The sequence below is a fragment of the Triturus cristatus genome, chromosome 9 (genome assembly GCF_964204655.1).
Source record: "Triturus cristatus chromosome 9, aTriCri1.1, whole genome shotgun sequence".
Classification (NCBI taxonomy): domain Eukaryota; kingdom Metazoa; phylum Chordata; class Amphibia; order Caudata; family Salamandridae; genus Triturus; species Triturus cristatus.
The window spans coordinates 1,095,615,348-1,095,639,526 of NC_140592.1; the positions used below are offsets into that span (position 1 = coordinate 1,095,615,348).

The 24,179-nt window shown below is 46.6% G+C and overlaps 1 protein-coding gene across 4 annotated transcripts in view; it reads left to right on the forward strand.

Moving 5' to 3' along the window:
• Positions 1-24,179, forward strand: part of NIN (ninein) — a 388,280-nt gene that overhangs the window by 359,406 nt on the left and 4,695 nt on the right. For all 4 annotated transcript variants that reach the window (XM_085626981.1, XM_085626982.1, XM_085626984.1 and 1 more), the window contains one exon: positions 6,347-6,466. In XM_085626981.1, the coding sequence (XP_085483107.1) occupies positions 6,347-6,466 (120 nt within the window). The remainder of the gene's footprint in view (positions 1-6,346; positions 6,467-24,179) is intronic.

A 24,179-nucleotide genomic window follows, 5' to 3' on the forward strand; every position in this document is an offset into this window, starting at 1 on the left:
TATATCCCCAGTCCTAAAATCTCTCAAATGGTTGCCCTTCGACGCTCGAATCCAGTTAAAGATTGCAGTTCTGGCGCACAAAGCCCTTCACTTCAAAACCCCCCGGTATCTAACGCAAAAGCTTGAATTATCCTGTGGTGGTAGAGCCTCAAGAAGCGCTAACACTTTCCTCCTGAAACTGCAAATATTTATCAAACAGGGGACTTCCCACCGAGCCTTCTCCGGCACCGCTCCAAAGATTGTAACTCTCTGCCACCGAAAGTACGCAGAATCTCCTCAACGACTGACTTCAAACTGGAAGTTAAGATTCCTAATGAACAAATTCCTACCTTAATGTGGCTAGGCTCACTTGCTCAAAGCCATTGCCCCTACAACCACTTGACCATCATTGGATATTGCTGTTCTTTACCGCATAATATTTCCCCCCTGTAGTCCGATAATTACCTGTTTGTTGTATTACTCTCCTTTGACCCATTCGTAGTGCAATTATGCTTGTTTCAACTCGTACCTGATGTTGTTACTGCATTTATTACCTTCCTTCCATCCTTTTGTAAAGCGCTCTATTATTCTTCGGGATCTTGTTCGCACTATATAAAACTTGATAAATAATTAAAAAAATAAAAAGTACCTAAAGTCAACCCTTCACCTAACTGAGCTTTCTGGTTATCGGTGCTGCCTTAGATCCATCCAGAGCATTGTCCTCCTTTGTACTAACAGGTTATGGTGTACAGATTCCTGAAAAGAAGAAAAGCCTTATACTGTTGCAGGGAGTCTGCTAGTAAGCAGAACCGTGCCTTGGGATGACAGGCTATCCGATTGTAGAGACTGAGTCTCTACAACATCAGTATCTCTCAGCCATATCAAGGCTAGCTCACAGTGCCTCACCTACACTGCTGAGTAGCAGGTGATTTTGACAAACCTAGAACATGACCCTTTAGTCCCCAAGGGAACCAAGGAAACCTTTTGTCTCCGACTCATGCCTCATGCGCGTCTTGAGTAAACAAAAGAAAGACATGATGAAAGTTTACAATATGTTTATTGGAACTATTGTAGTCGCTGTTTTAAACTTTATTTCAGCTGTAAGCCATAAAAGCACATGGAAAACAACATACATAAAACATTTGTACTACAGTATAAATGTGCAAAATTCTGTACGGTAATATAACCAATGAAGCAACCTATGACTCTTTGCTATGAAGCGGGCTCCTACAGCATAAGGATTTAATGCAGTTTGTCTGGTACCTCCCTAGACTTGATTTAATTGTTGACATAATTGCAAATCCAGCTATCCTGTGTATCAAGTGTGGCTTTTTGGGCAATAAAATAGATTCATCACCTGCTAAAAGGTTAAAAAGAATATAAAAACTCTAAAATGTATCCTGTTATACAACAAGTATTAGCCTTCCTATTTTCCAATGATTGTACTGCTGGCATGTTGCTGTTCGCCACTATCCAAGTTTCCTTTGAGGAATACTCGACTTGTACCTTATTCGCCACACACATCATAAAATTTGTAGTCTATTATGAAGCATATGTGCTGCGATATGTAGACAAATACAACTAAGCAACGTAATCCGCATTACTAGCCAGCTGTATACAATAAACAACCCCACCATGGCAAATAATATATCTGTGTAGGCCTACCCTCACTTGTGAGTACGGGGGATATTAGTGACCTCTGGCATTAGCAACAGACCCGATACCTGGCTTGCGTTCGTTTCAGGATAGTACTCGCTGCCGCAATTCAAATGTGGACAATTCCTAGCATGAAAGACTAGGTGACTATACACTCGGCAAGCAGAGGTGATGAGTATTCGAACAAGCATTGAAAATGCAATAGGTCTCGCCTTTGATTACGTGAAAGCCATTTGCTTTGCTAATGGTATTATGCAGCAAAGCAAATGGTTTTAACTTAATAAAAGGCGAGACCTATTGCATTTTTAATGCTTGTTTATTTGTTTCATGCCAACGTCTGTATGTCCAACATCTAGTAACGGTGGCCCGGACTGGGACTGCGAGTGCCACAGGAGCCGGCTGCAAAAGGCTTGGATTTTAGTAGGGGTGTAAAAAGTAAAAAGGCCGTGCCTACCTCTGACGGAGCCCCAGTAATCCAACGGACGGTGAAAGGCATACAAAGGCTTGGAGCTGGGAAAATATTCAAATTTTTAGAGGTAGATAGAACAACATGTTTGGTTTTGCTTTTCATTACACATTTTATTATTAGGTATTTTAAGGCTTCACACCTACCTATGGAAAGCGCGTGGTAATAAAGAGGGCACGGTGCAAGTCTGCCAACCCCCTCCTGGTACATGGAGACAGCAATCAGAACCATATGCATGTGCCTCCCTCTCGGAGAAGGGCACGCATGCCCACGACTCCCTCTGCCAGCTGAGACGCCCCTCTTCATCTCACCCGCCTGTAGATATTACCACCGACTGGACAGCGCCCAATGTAGCAAGTGCACGTCTGCCCATTTCATACAGCCCTGCTCACGTTCATTTCTATATGAGACTATAACATCCTAGAATCTGCTTCCCCCATTGTTTCAACCCATTGTCTGGGATATGTGGTACCTAAATAACGGACTTTCCAAATGTTCGCAACTATTAGTTTTTTATTTTTAAGTATGTTCTAGCAATGGATTCTCATTCCTGTCTCCTCAATAAACCCATCCTCTCCAACCTGCACCACCCAGGGACTCCCCTGTCCACTTTCTTGTGACATCACCTCCCTTGAGCAAGGCACACATCGGAAGGGCAAGGGCGCGTGCTTCTCTGCTCCAGAACAGACCTCACCCACCGCGTCTCGTTGTCACTCAGGTCCCTGGAGCATATTATGACAATGGCGAAGTCTTGGCACGCGTATGTCAACCCCTTCTCCCCTAGCCGAGCCACTCTGCCCACCTTCCGCTCGATATCTTTGGACATGATACGCCATGGGTGCATGGCTGCCCACACCTTCCCTCCACGGTTTTCCGTCTTTTTCTTCCTCCGTCTCTCTGCTTTGTTTTCCATCTCTTGCTCTCGGTAAAGCTTGATGCAGAAAAAAAAGTGCTGGCCCCCTAGAAGAGTGCCAGTGGGCTTCACCAGCTCGAATTAAGCACTGGTGAGGCCATGGGCCCAAGCCAATGCACTGACAAGGTTGGCCATGGCTTGTCTAGAACCAGCTCACCCGTTCCCCCACCGCCGTGTCCCTTACGGCTGTAGGTGAAACACAGGGTTCTCTGTTAGATGGGAAGCAGACTCTCCAGAGCACTGTTTCTGATCCGGGACTTGTGAAAGGGCACTGGGTTTGGCTGGGTCCTGGCATACTCACTACCTTAGTTTCCTGTTCAGGAGTGTGCCATTCACAAGCACTTCAGGAGTGTGCCACCCAACAGCACGTTTACTGGCAATCATCAACTGAGCAGTGCTCTTTGCACACAGAGGCAGTGCAATGACAGAGCTCATACACTTTTGTCCGGAGCATGGGGATCTCTTGTCTTTATGGGGCTATGTGTTTTGAACACATGGCCCCATAAAGATAAGAAATCCTTTACGACGAGCGGAAAGCAGGCGAGCCCGTCCAAGTGGGACGGCAGAAAAAGCCAAAGGGAGGTAACACACACAGCTCTTTTCCAATGGCTAGCCACCGTTTAGCATAAACGGTGACGCCGACCAATGAAAAAGAGGGGCGAGGCTTAAAGCCCTTTACTGAAACTCCTCAAACTCATTAAATCTCGCCGAGCGAGCAGCGCATGTGCGCAGCCACGCTAGCAGAGACCTAAAAATGTCAAAAGCTTTAATACAAAGGTTGCAAACCATTCTATACGGTGACATCTGAAATGTAACTCAAAATGCAATGGAGCCTTAGGCACAGCGCACCCTATTGTCCCTTTGGTGGAAGCCAGATGTGGGCAAGTCTAGGATACTATCTGAGAATTTCCTCCTTCCCCTCTCTTGCTTCAGCAATTCCTGTTTTCAATTAGAAAAAGTTACAACATTCACTGCCTCATTAGCCTTTCTGCTAATCTGACCTCTCTCCCAGACACTTCTTCCCATTTTGCTTCAGCTTACCTGGCCGTGCCACAGAGCAAACATGTGCCACCAGGTTCACCGTGTGGTGAAAAATACTTCATAGCCTGTCCAGAACAATACCCAATCCTCTGTGAATCTATGGATTCCATACAAGAGTAAGTGGATGCAAAGCTCAATCCATGTGTCTGGCGACCACGGATTTAGCCACACAAGGATTCAGCAGCAGGATACCTCTAAGGCTCAAATACTATCAATAACCTTTCAACATGTCCCTTTCATACGTGAATAATCCAACTAACAGGCCTAAATTTACTCATTAGTGTCAGTGATTCGAATGTAGAATTCTCACTCTTTAACTTTATTTACACCTGTTCTTTCTTGCTTGCCTTTAATATTGGAAGATCTGGAGTTTTGGGTCTTGCAATGCTGGTTATTAAAGAACAAAACTCCAAACACATAAGTCAAAAGTGATAGTGTAAGGCTCTATGGAATGGCCATATTGTTTGTTTTGAAACTAGGTTTCTGGCTGTGACTGGCCTCCAAAATAACTCTGTAGATCATTAGGAGTAAAGCAAGTATGTACTTATGTATGCATTTCTATAGCACGCACAAGGGCCAAAGCACATCATTAAAGACCATCAAAGTCAAAGGGTAAGAGGAGGGGAGCTGGGTTATGAACCATTGATGCATTTTGATGTAGTCTTCTTTAAAGAGGTGAGTCTCTACTTCCTATATAATTGTGTTGTTTATAGATATGTTGTTGCAGATCCTGGATGCATAAATGGAAAAGGCCTGCGATCTTGTTTTTTCTTTTGTGCAAATCTTAGTCTGCAGCCTGATAATGTCCTTACTGTGGGGGTGCCATGATCCACCAGCGAAGGTGAGCTTGTATGCAAGATAAGCAGGGGTGCTGGTCGTGATAGCTTTTTAAATGATGCAGCTGGTCTGAACCAGGACATGTGAGGCAGAATGCCTGGGGACTTCAAAGGGAAACCCTTGAAGCTTCTCCCCCATTTCAAAGAAACAACTGGGTATAAATACTAGACCTCAGACACCAACAGTACACTTCTGGACCTGTGGATACTCTGCCAGGAAGGACTGCTGTTCTGCTGAAATTCCATTCTGCTGGAGTGGACCCTGCTGGATTCTTGCTTTTCTGTGCTCACCTGCTGCTCTCCTGGCTGGATGAGAAGGACTGGAACAGTATCTCTTGAACCCAGAGTGATTCCAAGGGCTGGTTGGTAGGCCGCCTGATCTGAAGCCTCAGGTACATAACAGGCTTCCAACAACCTTGCATCCGGTCTCTTCCACCTTGAGTCTACCCTGTCAAGTGATGCCACCCCAGCCCTGGACCTTTGGAAGTGGGCTTAAGGTGTTTTGCCAGCCTCTGTGGGACGCATCTCCTCTGTTGCGCCGTGCAAACCCGATTAGAACCAATGCATCTCACTGCTGTGTGGATAGGAACCGTCGCACAGGCTCACATCGTCACCGCGCCCTACATCGCCTTCAGAACCGCCACTGGGTGATGCATCCTTGGTGCAGGCCCTCATCTCTCATCAATGGCAGCCTCAACGACTGACTGATTCCGCATTGCAGCCTCGCAGCTCTTCGGAACTGACGCATCGCCCCAGCTGCGCACCGCATCCTCTACACCGGACTTCACATCGCAAGTCCTGTCTACAGGTTCCTCAACATCGATGCAACACGACCACGCACTGCAGCCTCATCAGATCTCGGAACCAACGCATCACTTCAGCTGTGCGACACATCTTCGGTGCAGATCAAATCAACACTCTGCAAACCAGGGTTTAAGGTACTCTGCTTCAGTAGGCCTAACTGGGTCCCTGTAGCTGGCCCGCGCTCTGTTGCCGTCGGCCTGAACTTTTGACTTTGTCCCAGTCTAGCGCGACCAGATACCCACAGCTGGCGCTTTATGCCTCTTTGGCATTATTTTTTCTAAAATTTTTAAAATTCAATAACTCCGATTCTATAATTGGAATTTTGGCATTTTAGTTTTATTTATTCAAAATCACTCTGTATCCAATACTGTTGTCAGCTCCTTTTGTGGTGTGTTTTTACTGTGTTAATGTTTGAAGTGTTGTATAAATACTGTACACATTGGATCTAGGTTAAGCCTGGCTGCTCTGTGCCAAGCTACCAGGGGGTTGAACACAGGTTAATTTGGGTTTTCTTGCACGCTACCCTGACTAGTATTGTGGTTTCTGCTTGACCAGGGCTCACACCCCAGTCAACCAACTACCGAATTTCTTACAGTGCTGTTTTATCACGATGTAGTAGCTCTTCATTTTACTTTATGGCATTTTGTTTAGGGTGGCAATGGCCACGAGCTGCTTTTAAGGAAGATGGAGCAACGCATGCTGGATGTCGAGCAGAAGCTGAGAATTGTGAAGCTTCTCCTTCAAGAAAAAGTGAATCAGCTGCACGAACAGGTATGTGTTTTTTCAGTGAATATTTGGAAAAATGAATAGCTCCAAATTGGGAATTTGGATGGTTTCAAGTTATGCTCTTATGAATTGACCCATAAAATGGTAACTTAAATAATGCTAAATTCATCACGCCACATATGCGCAGTGCTTAGGGGCTGAGATACTTGTGGATAGCTGTATAAATCAGTGGAGGCAGCCCATCTTTTGACATTTATGGGCGGTGACTACAAGACTAGTACTTATTTAGCTTCTCGTCTGTCTGAGGTGGGTGACACCGGGTGTCCTGTAGGATATACTCCAAGGATTAGGAACTGTTGAAAATTGCCTAGCCTTCTACAGAAAGGGTCCGTGAACTGCAGGCACTATTGATGAAAGTGCCATGTATGGTCCCCCTCAAGCCTCCTCCTCCCCAAACGTGCTGGTCCTCCGCAATCGGGCAGCAGTCTTACCCATGGTGGTTTCTCCATTTCATGTCGTGCAAGCCATTGCTTAGCATGCATTTTAACCTCCTCCACATCTTTCCATGGCTGAGGAAAGAGTACATGGGCTGAATCCTAGGTGGGCTCTCCGTTTTACAGAGACTGGGTCAAAGATGTGCCTATGGGTGACCCAGCTGCAGCTGTGTGTTGGCTCTGAAAGTTAGAATAAAGGAGATGTTAGTCAAAGGTGTGCCAGTTGTCCGTGAGATCTGTCATACCCTAGCTACAACAGAAGGGCATTAGGGCTAATTAACCAGAGCAAAGGTGGCACATTATGCGTTGTCAAGAGCGGCACTTTATCCGTATCAGTTGCACTGAAACTTGAACTTCTGTAAACTCATTCAATAAGCTCTATAGCTGGGGTTTGCAGGCTAAGAAATACTCAATATGCTAAATTTGTTTTTCAGATTTTTTCAGTGAACTTTTTACTACCGTCAGACTTATCTCCCGGGATGTGCATTGCTAGGGGATTCATTCAGTGATGAGCAACTTGCAAGAAGTATTTATTAGCAGAATACGGGGTTTATTTACTGGGTTTATTTAGTGATTGGTGGGCTGTACCCATTCCGCCAGGTCAGAGGAGGGATGTACTCAGCTGTCCTGGCAGAGTAAGCCTGACATACATATTTGCTGACCACCGAGCAGGTGCAGGTCTCTGTGCCATCTGCAGAGCCCTTTTCACATGGGCACCACGGAAGGCACTAAAGCTTTATTGTGCAAGTGCCATATTCAATGCGCTACAAAGCAACAGAGAGTTTGTTTTTTTTAAATAAAAAATGTAATTGCCCTGACACAGCAGGAGACTTCTCCGAACATGTGCAGATCATTTATTTGCCTTCTTGTTCGGGACTGCCAGGTTTTCCCTTGCTGTCTTGTCGTGTAGTTCCTAGGGATCCCCAGGACCTGCACGTTTTGGATTACCTAAACTGAGGGCTTGGTGTTCCAACCGCTTCAGGACACCTGCATAGGATGTCAGCCGTTAGACCAGCTGGCTCTACAGTGCCACTGCCTCCCCCCTGGATTTTACAGTGGTGTAGGTAGTTTCTGGCAACCACTGAACATGACAACCCTGATTCCTCAGGGATCGTGGAAAACAGTAAAGTACTTTTTGCTCAGTCACTCGTGTTTACTTATTCTCAGAAAATACACAGGATGGCGATTAGGACGTTTCAAGAAGTATTTATTTATTGGTCCAGCGTCAGTCTTGTGTGAAACATATTTGTTGCAACAATCAGACAGAAGCATACGAAAGAAATCGCAAGTACCAATTTAGTAAACAGTAGATACATTTCTACCATAGTGCTAAGAAGATGAACATATACAGTTCAGATAAAACAGTAGCATTTGCATACTTTTATAATGCGCACCCTACGTAATTTGCCTAAATGTACCTAGCCTAGATGTAGGTGTTGCATGTAGATGTGTGTGTGTGTGTATATATATATATATATATATATATATATATATATATATATATCAAAGAATCCCATAGGGAAGAACCTACCCACTCACCTGATCAGCATGCAGGACCCCGTGTCAGCAGAAGGAATTCTCCTCTAATTTGCAAGGGGAATAAGGGTCTTGTATACTAGAGTGGTCACTCCAGGGTTTCTTCGAGAATCGATATGTTTTGAAAACAATTATTAATGTTTTGAAAAAAATCATAAATGTTTTTTTAAAACAATGCGATCATGCACAGCGAGCCTGTTGACCAAGGATGAAAAAAGTGGTGACCCTTATACAGAATAATTATGCAGTGCCTGAAAACATGTTTATGTACGTCAGGTACAGGGAATATGATTGAATACTAAGAGCCTGGTGTCAAAGACAGGAGCAAGCTACTAGGTAAAAGGTCACCTGTTCAGATCCATTCTTGTCATGTGGATGGGACAATGCATGTAAAAAAGGGGAACGCATGACAGTTCTAGCTTAAAGGACATGTCAGTCTCCAAGAGGAAAAAATTAAATTGGAACATCAGCTCTATTTAGGGCGCAAATGTTCTTGGGTACTTTGGACTGATGGCCCATCATCAGTCAAGCCATCAATTAAAGGTTTTTGTGACTAAATCCAGGATAAGCTCTGCCATTGGAAGCATGGTGGTTTTCCTGACTCTAAACAGAGCAAGGAAACCACGATTCTGATAGACCTAATTACTAACCTTCGGTAATGGTTTTTCTGATGGATACTGCTAACCACAATACTCGCACCTTATGAATTTCGCCAGACTGATTCCAGAAAATAAGAAAGTGGTGCTCCTTGCACTGGTAGGTGATGCCATGCAACAGCATCCATGCCGCTCAGCTCTGCAAGTGACAGACTGTGTATAAGCTCCACCCATGCATGCTGATGTTCGTTCCTCTCTTTCTGTACCATCCGACGTGAATCCAAAGCCCCTATCCTTCCTTCATTTTTCCAAAATGTTTCTAGTGTGTAAGGGATGCCACCCCTAAAATTATAGAAACTGTTGCAAACAAATGTCTGGGAGTGCCTTTGGTACTTTGGTTTATTACACGACTCCAAGGCCTGTCACACATGCGTCCAGATGAATCTTGAAGTCATTTGAGAGCGTAAGGCTAATCTCCATGTGGTGAAACACCAGAAGGCTCCACACCGGTCACGCTCCAAATCAAACATAAAAGCGAGAAACCACACCCAAGTTGTTCCTAGGACAGATCTTCCCTTGTTAGAAGTGAAGCCTAAGCAGGACTCTGCCCCTTCCTTCCACTCGCATTCTCCAGAGAAGCCACAAGGGCATTAACTCTACCTCCAGGTCTCACTTGTGTTCCACCACGGAATGAGACTCATAGACACCTAGCCAGGTTACCGGTCGGTTCACCCTCTGTGCCATCTGGGTCCCTTGAAACCGCTTCTGGTTCTGTACCGGTGTCAAGATTGCCAATGGAATCTGCACCAGTTCCTCCAGCGTCACCACTGACACGCATGCCACCAGCTCTGAAGGAAGACTCAAAACCCATTGTGATGTTCGACTACAAGCTGGCTTCTCAACTGAGGCCACTTCCAGATATTGATGTGTTGCAGCCTCTGCTGAATCTTTCTGACTCAAATACAACTCCACTGCCGCGCAGTTATGCACAAACATTGCACCAACTTTTTTGCTCGGACTATGCAACAGAGGAAGACGCTTCTTTTGCTACAGTAATCAGGAGGGCTTCTGAGGTCGTTTACCTCCACCTCCCCAATACGGAGGTAACTAAAAATGTATAGACAGAGGTCCTGAAGCCTGACCAGGTACTGAGCCAAACCTCTTTTGCCCTTCCATCAAGTCTTCACAGACATACTGCTGGGCACTTGGGCTAAACCATGTTCTGCCCTCCAGTCAACTAACAGGTCACCCACTACCATAGACCTGCTCCAGGAGACCAAGACTCTTTAACACAGCATCCGACCCTCCAGATGACACTGACCCAGATTTATACCCCGCAATCCCCCACTTACTGATGATTCTACTACATACCAGGAATTACTAGGCAGGGTTGCTGCGTTCCGTGAGGTCGAATTACACAAACGCCTCTCGAGGAGGCTTTTCTTTGTGAAAGTTTGTCAACAACACACAGGGGTACACAATACCCACCTATGTTGAAAGTGATGATACGTCACACAGATTACATCTTCAAGTACCCTGTCAGGACCCATATCGTACCACCAAGAGTCGACAAAGTATAAACCCTCTCCCTCAGACCCTATTTTTTCAGACGACCAGTCCCACTGGACTCCTTGGTGGTCACCAGTGCTCGTAAAAGAGCAAACTTCAGACACCTTCCCCTCGAGGCTCCTTTTGCCGCTAGAGCTATCGTGGAGGATCCAAAACTACGATGCTTCGCTAGTGCTAGCCAAAATCTCTTACCCTCTGGTCAGGTTGAATAATAGCATGCTAAAGAACTGAACAAAGAGGAGCAGCATGTTTTAGTAACATTTCTGCTGACAGCACAGCAAATAATCTTTATTAAGTTCTACCCCTCTCTCATTACAGTCCTTGCAGTATATTGGTGAATTCACTCCTAAAGACAGGCATTTCCATTCCCCTTTATACTTTTTTTTTCATAGGATATAATCATCCCTCAATTTTACCATTAATACTCTGTACCATCTGCCATACAGGGCCAAATTGTCCGGGGTTAAAGAAGGCATCAAGGGGAGTGGATGGCATTCGTGAGCTGTGATGAGTTTGAGTATAATTAAGATGGCTTAAGTAGTCTGGCATTACCAGTTCATCCCTCTTCTCTGTAAATATATCTGATATTGAGAGTATTTCCTCTGTCAGTCTGCATATGAAAGTTTCCACTACCTTGTTGTTTGGGGAGGGAAAAGAGGTATAGTATTATTCTGCCTGCCAGTTAAAGCCGGGTTCGGTTGAGAGCTGTTCACACTGAAGAGGTAGGTATAACTAAAAGCCTATCGGAAAACATTTTGTGTTCTATTCTGTTCAATGATTGATGAGAGCCAGCCAGGGCTAGCAAGTGATCCACACAACTGGGTAGTTGAGCTCCCATACCTCGAAGATCAACCCAACCACAAACACCTTTCTGAAAATGTGTTCAGCCTTTTTCAGTCTGCCAGGTAGTTCTTTGAACGTACTGTAATTATTTTGCACCACAAAGAAATTATTTATGTGAACTTTCCATTTTAAACAGAATAGGCTTGGGCCGTTTATTTACATGCTGTAAATTTAAGAGCAAGAATCCCCAGGCACTTCACTAGAAGCAAGGTGGATAGGCAAAGCTTCTCCTCAACATGTATTACCTTCCTAGGAAGGTCCGCAATACCTGTTGACCTTATCCTCAGTTCTCGATCCAAAGAGTCAAAAATGTACCTTATAGGAACCTACAATATTTGTTGATAACCATGCATTCCTCTGTCCAGGATCCAGTCTTTTAAAACATCATGTTTCCGCTCTCGTAGTACTTATTGGCAGTTTGACACCCAGGGGAAGGAGAAAGAGCACTAACAGCAAAATTACCTCAGCTGATGGGGAGTTGCTCCCTTGTAAGCCACACTTTGGTTTCCAACCAATGTCAATAGAGATAGGGACAGGGCAAGAATCAGACTGCGTTTTACCACTTTAATGAAAGAGGTCCGGAAGAAACCAATACGGCTTTAAGAATGGACCATTTTGTTTAATTAGTTTGGGGGCTGTTTGTAATTTTGTCCCATGCTCATACATACACTTCATTGCCAGTGAAGTTCTCTTAAAAGTTTGCGCCAAAGCAGAATTGTATTTCATGTATAAATATGTAAACTAGCAGCCTATTAGACAATGGCCGACGACACCCTCCGCACCGCCGAACACCTGCACTTCCAGATCCACACCGATCCCAACACCACTCTCAGAGGAACCCTCATCTACAGACCCCACGGACCACGAGCACAGTTCAGCAACTCCATCACCGACCTAGTCAGCACACACGCCCCCACCTCCACGGACTACATCCTCCTCGGGGACCTGAACTTCCACATCGAGAACAACAACGACACCAACTCCTCCACTCTGACAACCTCAACAACCTCGGACTCCGACAACTCGTCACTACACCCACCCACTCCGTCGGCCACACGCTTGACCCCATCTTCTCCGCAAGCTCCCACGTCTCCTTCAACCACACCACCGAGCTCCACTGGACCGATCACCGCTGCATCCACTTCACCTTCCGGAAACCCACCACGCACCACCGCACCCAACAGATGCCACGCCGCTGCTGGAACAAAGTCACAGAGGACCAGCTTTCCACCGCCCTCGCCCGGAGCCCATCCACAGATCCGACCGACCCCGCCACTCGCAACCTCAAACAGTGGATCAACGACTGCGCCAACACCCTTGCCTGCTCAAGAAGCCCTCCAACACCCACACTAGCAAGAAAGTCAGCTAGTTCACCGAAGGCCTCCAAGCGAACCTGCCGAAAACTTTAAAAAAAAGCTGGATCCGTGAAAGAACACTGGAAAGCTACACAGCCCACAAGAACGCCACCCGCAGACACCACCACCTCATCAGATCCGCCAAAAAGACCTCCTTCAAAGACCGCCTAGACAACGCGCACAACAGCAAAGAGCTCTTCAACATCGTGAAGGAACTCTCCAACCCCAGCTCCAACACCAACGACATCCCACCCTCACAAGACCTGTGCGACTCGCTGGCCACCTTCTTCCATTACAAGATCGCAGACATCCACGACAGCTTCAACGCCGTCACCACCCCGGCAACAACTGAGACCCCCGCTCCCACGACCACCAACCGCCTGGACCAACATCAACAACGACACCATCAAGATCATGAACACCATCCACTCCGGATCCCCGGAAGACCCCTGCCCACACCACATCTTCAACAAAGCCAGCAGCACCATCGCATCCCATCTCCGGAAAACCATAAACATCTCCTTCGAGACAGCGACCTTCCCGGAGAGCTGGAAGCACGCAGAGATCAACGCCTTACTCAAGAAACCCAAGGCAGATCCAAGAACTTCCAACCCATCTCCCTGGTCCCGTTCCCGGCGAAGCTCATCGAAAAGGCCGTCAACAAACAACTGACCAGCTTCCCCCCCCCCCCCCCCCCTTCCGCTCCGAAGCCACCGAGATCATCTGCGGCGTACCCCAAGGCTCATCCCTCAACCCAACGTTGTTCAATGTCTACATGGCACCACTCGCCCACATCGTACGACGGCACAACCTCAACATCATCTCCTACGCCAACAACACCCAGCTGATCCTCTCTCACCAAGGACCCCCACACTGCCAAAACCAACCTCCACGAAGGAATGAAGGCCGTAGCCGACTGGATGAGGAACAGCCGACTGAAGCTGAACTCGGACAAGACGGAGGTCCTCATCCTCGGACCCACCCCCTCGGCCTGGGACGACTCCTGGTGACCGACTGCACTAGGAACACCCCCCAACACCCACCGACCACGCACGCAACCTAGGGGTCATCCTCGACTCCACCCTCTCCATGACGAAGCAGGTCAACGCCATCTCCGCCTCGTGCTTCGCAGGATCTTCAAGTGGATCCCCACCGAAACAAAAAAAACAGTCACCCAGGCCCTCGTCAGCAGTAGACTGGACTACGGAAACACACACTATGCAGGAGCCCCGGCCAAACTCCTTAAACGGCTTCAAAGCATCCAGAACGCCTCAGCACGCCTGATCCTCGACATCCCTCGCCGCATCCACATCACACCCCACCTGAGAAACCTGCACTGGCTCCCTGTCAACAAGAGGATAACCTTCAAACTCCTCACCCACACACACAAGGCACTCCACAACACCGGTCCAACGTACCTCAACAGCCGACTCAGCCTCTACACCCACCCGCCAGCTCCGCTCCGCTCCGCAGACCGCGCCCCCGTCCCCTGCATCCGAACGTACCTTAAACCTTTCCATGGCACAAATATTTGACTCTAAAAGTAGTAATGTGGAATGCAGATAGTTTTTTTCAGTGGCCCACACAATAACGAATTATGTCAGTGAGTGGAAGGGCCAGATCTCTTTACAAAATGCTAACCTCATCAAAAGATGGTTTCAGATAGAGACTCCTAACTGCCGAGACTCCTAACTGCCGGCTCCTCAACTTGGAATATTTCCCAGACATCAGACTGGATCGGGAAAATCTTGAATACTTTTGTGTACTGCTAGGTGGCATTGGTGGCCTCGCCTCAATGTCGTCCATGACGAAAATGACGTGCACATGCCTATATAGCCACCACCCTGGTGCGTTGCCATCTGTTCCTTTCTTTCCTCTCCAACAGCGCAGAACTTGAGAGGCACCTTGGTCATTTGTGCCCACCTTTTTGACCTTTTTATTGACTCTTTTTTTGAGTGAAGGCTCCTGGTGTGCTAGGAACATGTTCCCATACCAGCAGGTTTTAAACCTTGTGGGGAATGTCACAGACAGATGTCTGTTTCTGATCCCCTCTTGGTTTGTCTTTGAATTCGAGATTCAGCTCCTTATCAGTCTTATAGAGCTCAGGGCCTTTCGGTTGAAGTTGAAAGCCTTCCTTTTATCCATCAAGAGCAGGCTGGTCCAGGTGTTCACGGACAACACCAATGCCTTGTGGTATTGCAAAAAAACAAGGTGAAGTGTGATCTGCGCCTTTGGATATGGCTGGTTGTCGGTACATCTTCCTAGTCATATGTCACGTGGCAGGATCTCTGAACGCTAGAGCGGAGAAACTCAGGGATTGATGTCTTGCGGATCACGAATGGCGTCTGCATCCGGAGGTGGCATGAGGTCTCTTCTGAGAATGGGGAGAACCGTGGCTCAATCTGTTCACGACTCAATGTTTACCACAGAAAGCTGCTCCTAGTGAAACGTGACCCTACTACAGTTATAAAACCATTGTGAGTGAGGGCATCTCACAAAAAGTAACGGACTGGTCTCACACACCACCTGCTGTCATGCTTCATCATCGGCCAGTCCTCGCCCTCTAAAACCTTAGTTTGATAGAGGGCGGGCATACACCTGGAGACAGGGATGCACTTCTAAACTAAAGAGTGGGGGCCCGTGAAAAGGAATGTGGGGTTAAAAATCATTATAGTTACCAGAAATTCAGTTTTAATGTGGCTAATAACTATATGATACTAAAAACATAGGACAGTGAGTGGGGTGTTTAGTGTCCCCTAACCGTCTTGTGAATGGTCAACATGTTTCTGCCATGTAGGCCAAAGTGGGTCCAGGGCATTCATCAGGACCTAAGTGTAAACAGGGGGGCTCCGTTCTTACCAACTGGTGGCAAGAAAGTACCACTGTGCGGGTGTGGCAAAGGCCGCACTCCGCTTCCTAAATGGCTTCCAAACGTCAAGCCCTAGTTGAAAAAACTACTTGCCACATGGGGGAGGGGAGGGGAAACTCCTGTTCATTTGTCTCAGGAAAGAATCCCTCGTTCGTCCTAGGCTGCTGCTCCCGGTCCTCCACTCAATGTTAGCAGTTTTGCACACTGGAGTTTCCAAAGCGGCTCTCGCTCGAAGATTTGTACCGTTTAGAAGGAAACTTGGGACTCCTGCAAGCCTTTCTGCCGATATCACTATTACCTTGAGTTTTCAAGAAGATCTGAACTGACTGGGCCCAAGTCATCCTTGTGCCTTTAGATTGGGCACAGTGTGTGTGAAATCCAGAACTCCTGGGAATGAGCATTTGCCTTCCGATCAGGCTGCCCCTACTGGAAGATCTCCTGCCTCAGCAACAGGGCAGGTCTTGCATCCGAACCTACGCGCACTATACCTTCATGCGTGGAGATTGAGTGGAGACAGTTGAGTGCCTTAAATCTTCCTTCTAAAATCTGCAATGTTATTATGGCAGCTAGGCGTCCCTCAACAAAGACCGATTACGACCGCTATTGGGGTAAGTTTGTGCCGTAAGTAGCCTGGCAGGGCCTTGCCATGGCCACTGCTAAAGGTTACCTGTCTGTCATTTCAGCTTATTTGCGGTTTTCGGATCAGCCTTCTCTGCTTAAGTCACCCGTTGTGACATGTTTTCTTAAGGGCTTAATGGATCTGTTTTCTCCTAGCCCTTTTGTTAGGCCCCAGTGGGACCTTAAATTGGTCTTAACATTATACCTCCTTTGAACCCATGCACAGCTGCCATTTGAGTCTTCTGACCATTAAGACAGCCTTCTTAGTGACCATTACGTCTGCCAGAAGGGGTGAGTATGCTTCAACCTCTTTCTGTTAAACCCTCCCATACACCGGTATCTGGCAGACAAACTGGTTCTTCGGAATCCTCCATCCTTCCTGCCAAAGGTGATGAATCACTTCCAGGTTGGTCAAAAGATTAGACTGTCAAAATGTTTCACTCCACCTCATCCTTCTATAGAAGATGAGAGCCTGGATAATGTTTTAAGGTGAGCATCTGCACCAGAAAAGGTGTTACCAAAGGGAAGTAACTTGTTCCTCAAGAACGACCTTGAAACTGTTAGCTGCCCAACTGCTGAGTATCTTGGTTGACAAGTCAGCGGCTTTGTTTATGCACGACTGAGGTCTATCACCTTATCGTTTTCTGTCACGGACAATGGCAACATATGACAGCTAGAAAGTACACTATGCATTTACTGAGAACCACTTTTACCACCCATAATCTGAAGCTAGGTATTTGGAGGAAAAAAAACTGACATGTGAAAATGTATTGTGAAGATTCCTTTCCCTCTAATTTTAAAGAGACCATCAGAGTAGATAGATAAGCATTGGCATAGCCAATAGATCTCGCCTTTGGGATCTTCTAAATGTTTAGCCATGCAGCATATTATCCTGGGTGCTGTGCCAAGAGGAATTGAAGAGCTATACAATTATTACACAATGGATCATGCACTTTGATTCAAGAATACATGCTTGCCTTAGGAAACATTTATGGACACGTTCCAAGGGTTTTTATTGCACAGACAGAAAGGCAAGTGCCTTGATGCAAGTCAGTCACACACAGAATGTTATAGTACTGTTGTACTATAACAGTCTGTGTGCGACTGCATCATTAGAGTATTGAACAGCCTATGGAAAAAACGCAGGGAAGTACTTTCCAATGTCAAGAGACGTCACATCCCTCCTCCCCCACGCCTCTATTCACCAGGCACCCTTCTCCAGAGTTTAATTGAAAAAACAGCTTGCACCATCCGTGTACCAGATCTACAACAGATTTTGTGCATCATCGTCAACAAACACCAAACATGAAAGGGTGTGCAGTTGTTAGAATAGTGTCTGACATCAATGCTATGTCCTAAATATTATCTAGAAAAAGATTTTCCCATTGAAATCAATAGACCATCTAAACCAGTGGAACTATATAGTTTTCATATTTAATATTTAGGGCACAATATTTGTCAGGCAACGTTTCTGCATAACATTGATATCCAGCTGTGTGTGGTTTTATTATAGGAGATAATGCATCCAATGGCACTGAGGCACTAAGTCTAAAAGGTGCACAACAGATTTACATACGCAACTGCTGTATGGGAATATTAATTTGTAATCCCAACACACAACAGAGTGCAATTGGCAAGCGCAACCCTTGTGCTAACCCAGATTCAAAGCTAGATGTGCTAACCCCGATACAAAGCTAGAACTGCAAACACTACTAGCGTTAAACCTTGGCATGCCAGGCTATGAATTACCAACTCAGCCTTAAAACAATTTTAGAATTTACACTTTTTTGTGACAAAATATGGAAAATTAGGAATCTTAATCATAGCCGCTGTTTTGTACTCTGATATTAAATTAGATTATATGATCCATATGCTAGGTCTCCCAGTTAAAAAACAAAGTACCAGAGAGTGCACTAATGCTGGGAGACTCTTCCCCTGTCTGTGATATGTTCTGTATCGTTTATTTATTTTTACACTTTAAAATAGCGCAAACTCGAAGGTATTGGAGCGCTTTACAAAAACATGCTACATTACACATTCATTTTAAGGCACGGGGAGAATCACCGAATGCTTGAGCAGGCACCAAGACTCGAACCTGGATCCCCAGCTTCAAAGTCGGCCGCCCTAACCATGAAGCCACACCCCCTTGCGCTGCAGAGATCGCAATTTACTTGCTACTGAATAGAGGTAGGACAGGAAGGAGTGAAAGCGACTGTGCTATGTTATTGTAACCTGATTCATGACCAGCTGACAGCCTACGCGCCGCTGCTCGCTCCCAAGACCCACAGGCCATGGGAGTGAACGTTTACAGGAAAGGCGGATATGCACCAGTCTTTGGCCATTTGCATGCTTTTATTATTGAAAGCCACTCGCAAATGCCAATGGAATGTGTGGGAGGAGTCCGACCCACACGGAGAAGTCTCTGGAAAGTCTGGAGTCATTCTAAGAGGCCCTCTCCAAGAGCAGCGCATGCGCGCTGCACTAGGCTTGACTTAAAAATACAGTTATTTCTGCAAAGTTCTGCATTGCCAACTATCACTAGAAGTAGTCATTTTAGAACAGTGCTTCGTTTGATGTCAACTTGGACTTTAAGATGTATTGCGACCTCAATGAGCATGTGGACTCTAAGAAATTAATGTCCCTGGCCAGGTTGTTGAATGCAGCCTAGCTGTATGTTTTTCATGTAAAAATAAAATGAGACACTATCTTTTTTTGATTCATAACATATAGATACAACTTGTAGCCTACTTCTGGTCACCATCTATGGTGGTTAGTTTCTCCTTACTACCCACTGCCTCGGACTACCCTTACTTTTACCCTTATTCTTTTTTTTTTTTTTTCCTAGCTTTATGCATGGGGGTGGCGGGGGGGACCTCCAGAATTGTCCGCCACTTAACCCTTACTGTTTTTCACAATTTTCCATACCCCTTCTGTCACCCAAATTCCCTTACTTCGTTTTTCTTTTCAGTAGGTCTATATCAGGAGACCCATGAACTTTGCCATCTTTCATGCCCCCTCCTCCATAAACATACTGGCACCTAGTTCTTCCCTCCTCCCACTCTTGTGGGTTTTTATTTTTTTGTCCCCTTACCTACTACTCTCCCCCGCTTGATTCTGCATTACTCTCTGTTTTGGTCTGCTGAAAAACAGCTCCACATGGTTGGCACGTCTTTTATTATAATTTCTTAAATAGGCTTTTTCTCCTCCTTTTGATCGGCTTACATTTTAGTGCGTTAGGGACTATTTTATATCTGAAAAGTCCGCTCCATCATCATGCAATCAATTATTTCCCATATGTGTATACTATACATATTACCATTATACAGCATCATTACTACCACCACCGCCAGCACTCTTAATACTGCCACCCACTAGCGTCGGCCTCTTACCACCACCACTGCCTCCAGGATTGCCACTGTCATTTCATCACCACCATAATTCTCATTACCACAACCTTCATTAACCGCCACTCCAACACAATCATTACCATCATCACCATCGATACCACCACCATTGTGTGTTGGTTATCATTAATAAAACAAGCACTAGAAAAGCAAATGGAGCTAGGTTATAACTGCAAATGGGAGCCAGAACCTATTTCCTTTGCCAGTGTTTGTTTCTTTTGTTATTCCCTTTTCCTCTTTAGGCTTCTTGCGAATTCATTCTCGATGGACGGATCAATTTGACCATTTCAATCTGTGCACATTTCAGAGTGCATCTCTTTAAGGGCAGTGCATGCAAGGATTGCAGTCAGTCCCAACTTTTGTGTGCACAGTTGCACTTATTCACATAACTGTCTTGCCTTTTTGTGATGGCCCGGTGAGCTCAAGTACGGTAGAAGTACTGCTGGAAGGGTCGCCAATTGTTAGATCAAGAGAGGCTAGCTTGCCTTGAACTGATGAATCTGTCCCTCACATTACTGGTTTTATGCACCTGGCTCTCTGTTCTACCACTGTGAATCCATTGCTGGGCACCTGAGGAGACAAAGCAGACTAAGGGCTTCATCCAGTCTCTCTGGTTTTCTCAGAGTTATCACCACCAAGCACAGGGTGCTTGGTCTGTTCTCATGCCCCATAGCTGTGACGTGATTGAGGGGACTGGTCTGGAGGCACATGTGTATTACCAGGACTATGATTCCAATCTACCACACAGTTTTTACATAATCCCTAATTCTCAGGGGTTTTCAGGTGAGTTTCCAGTGCCTGCCCCATTTCACTGTCAATGTCCAGTTTCATGTCCACTTTTTTTTCTCCATTTACTCGGTTTACTATGTAATCCTGTATTGGCAGATGGGGAAATTGATGCACAGATAAAACACGATTTACCAAGATGTGATCAAGAGGGAGCTCAGGATTAGGAGATGAGGTCGATTGGTTTTATAGGTGGCAGTGTAGCCACTGCACCACACCTGACTAAATTCCTGCTACCCACCTTTTTACGTCTTACCCTTGAATGTAGTTTCACTTTGCTTTCATGATCACTTATGATGCACTGAAGTGTAAATATGGCACTTCAACTGCTCAATCAATCAGGGTTTTTGAAACACTCGAGCAGCTCCGTAGGTCATTCGAAGAGCCAGGTCTTGAGGTCCTTTCTGAATTTGTGCAGTGGCTGGCTTTATCTGGTACAGACAGGGAGTTTGTTCCAGGTCTTGGCTGCGATGTAGGAGAAGGATCTACCACCTGCTCTGGCTCTGTGGATGCGGGGGACTGTGGCTAACGCTAGGTCGGCAGAGCGAGGATTTCTCTTGGGGGTGTGGAAGGAGATTCATTCATTGAGGTTTTGGGGTCCGGTGTTATGGAGGGCTTTGTAGGCATGTGTCAGCAGTTTGAAGGTTATTCTTTTTTCGATGGGGAGCCAGTGGAGGTCGCAGAGGTGTTGAGTGGTGTGGTCATGTCGTGGGATGTCGAGGATAAGTCTGGCTACGACAGTCTGGAGTTTGCGGAGGAGTTTATTGTTGATTCTGGCATAGAGTGTGTTTCTGTAGTCCAATCTGCTGGTGATGAGTGCGTGGGTGACTGTCTTCCTAGTGTCGGGGGTAGTCCATTTGAAGGTCTTGTAAAGTATGCAGAGGGTGGTGAGGATCCCCCCTTTGCACACGGCGGTGCGATGCTGGAGGGCAGCCCTGCAGTATACAGGAACAACCCCTGCATATGCGGGAAACATACCCCTGCTTGGTGTACCTCTACAAGATAGATGCTTGACGACGCGCAGGCTGACGCCTTGGCTGGATGTGGCGGTCAGCACGGTGGCGGATCTTTTTAGAGACGGAATGTTAATGGACCACGATAATTTCATACGAGAAACCGGAGCTCCAGATCATCTATACCTCTTACACACAGCACTATTACAATACGTCAGAACACAGTGGGCCCCACAAAGACAAGAGCCAGCCACAAATGATCTGGTTAAAACACTCTACTATATGGGGAGGGGCCGACACCTCATTAAATGGCTGTATGTAGGGCTGCGCTCTCATACACAAATAGATCTGCTGCCGTTGCGCACAGCATGGGAGGGTGACATAGGCAGAGCCTTAGAGGACAGGGAGTGGGAGAGGGTAGTGGCACACCCGAAGAAGGTATCACGGAATGCAAGATTCAAGTACATCCTAATCATGATCTTACATAGGGCATATCTTTCACCGCATAGATTAGACAAGATGTACCCAACTACAGAACATCATTGCCCTAGATGCTGCTTAGAGGGAGCGGACCTTATACATATGGTATGGTCCTGCCACAGACTTAGCGGGTACTGGGATTCGATTAGACGCCATATGGCGGAGATTACACATAGGGAAGTACCTGCTACAATTGAGAGCTGTATCCTGGGATTAAGGGTGGGGACTTCAAAATATAAAGTACAGAACAGGTTTGTGAACTTAGCACTTTTATTGGCAGTGCGAGCAATCACCAAGAGATGGAAATCAAAAACGCCGCCTACAAACTATGCATGGCATACTGAGATGGTGAGATGGGAGAGTGCAGCACTGAGACGGGAGGAAGCGAGAGGGTTAAGGAGGACTACTTTTGCGATGCTGGAAACGGGGCGAGCCTTAGATGTAGATTATCCTACTACTAACGATAACGCGCAGGGTAGTGGATGAGAGCTGGACACGGGCAGACCAGTTCAAAGCAGTAAGAAATGTGCAATGTGTATGATGAGTGAAGCAGGTAGATACAGACCGAACATGTTGATGGGAGATATGTATAAACCCAGGGAGAAAGGGGAGGGAATGTTAATGTTGTTGATATATATTATTTGCTGAATAGAGCACTATGGTAGACAATTGCAGGAGCCGGGAACAGCGGTGGGAAGCGGACAAGATGCTATTTTACAGTGCAAGTTATATGTAAGAGTTATTATGTAATGTCACGCCACTGTAAGAACCGTGCAACTTTGGTACAATAATAAAATTATGTTTAAAAAAAAAAAAAAAGTATGCAGAGGGTGGTGAAGCAGGTGGAGGACACGGCGTTGATCTGGCGGCTCATAGTCAGTGAAGAGTTGAGTATGCTGCCGAGGATGCGAGCGTGGTCCGTTGGTGTTGGAGATTTTCCTAATGCGGGGGCCACCAGGAGTTGTCCCAAGCTTAGGGGGTGGAGCCAAGGATGAGGGCTTCTGTTTTCTCTGAGTTAAGCTTCAGGCAGCTGCTGCTCATCCAGAGTGACGTCTTTCATCCATTCTTGGAAACTGCACCTGGTGAAGTCTGGTTCCTTGGTGAAGGAGAGGATGAACTGGGTGTCGTCTGTGTATGAGGCTATGTTGAGTCTGTGTTTTCTGATGTTGGTTGCGAGGGTGGGCTTGTAGGCGTTGAAGAGCGTGGGGCTGAGGGAGGATCCTTGGGATACTCTGCATCTGATCTCTGTAGGTTCGGAGAGGAAGGGCGGGATTCTTATTCTGCCTGAGAGGAAATATCGAATCCGGTCTAAGGCTGCTCCCTGGATGCCGGCGTTGTGGAGTCGGATGGCTAGTGTGCGGTGGGAGACGGTGTCGAAGGCTGCTGAGAGGTCTAGGAGGATGAGGGCTGGTCGCTGTGCTGTAGTTGCTGCAGGATCCGGATTGAGAGGTGTCTAGGATGTTGGTTTCTAGGAAGTGAGCTAGCTGGGTGTTGACTACTTTTTCGATGAGACTGGGGGTAAAAGGGGATAGTGAGATGAGCCTGAAGTTCTTGCGATCTGTCGGGTCTGCAGAGGGCTTCTTGAGGAGGGATTTGACTTCAGCGTGTTCCCAGTTATGTGTCGGTTTCGAGGGAGCAGTTAATAGTTCGGCATAGTTAGGGTGCGATGGTGGCGGCGACCCTGTGGAAGATGCCAGGCAGGTAGGGGTCAGTAGGCGTTCTGGAGTGGATACTTTTCGTAGTCTTTGCGTTGTCTTCTGTGGTGAGAAGGGGCCGAGGTGAGGTCGTCTGCTGGATGGCGTCGCTGGGGGGTGTTGGGGAGGTGCCGTGGGCTTGATCGTCGAAGTTGTCGTAGAGCGTCTTGATCTTGTGGTGGAAGAAGGAGCTAAGTTTGTTGCAGAGGTCTTGGGAGGGAAGGACGTCAGTAGTTTTGCTGTTGGGTCTGGTGAATTTTTGTATGATGGCGAAGAGTTCCTTGGAGTTGTGGTAATTGGAGAGTATTCTGTCTTGGATGAAGTTTCTCTTAGTTGATTTGATGCGTTGGTGGTGTGTACCGTGGTGGGGGCCTTGAAGGCGGAACGTGCTGCCAGGGTTTCGCTGTTTCTCCACTTTTTCTCCAGTCATCTGCAACAGCGCTTGGATTCTTGGAGGTCTGTGGTGAACCAGGTGGCTTTTGTGTTGGCGTCTGTGGGAGTTCTGGAGAGGGGCGAGAGTGTTGGCGCAGTTGGTGATCCAGCGGTTGACGTTGCTTACTG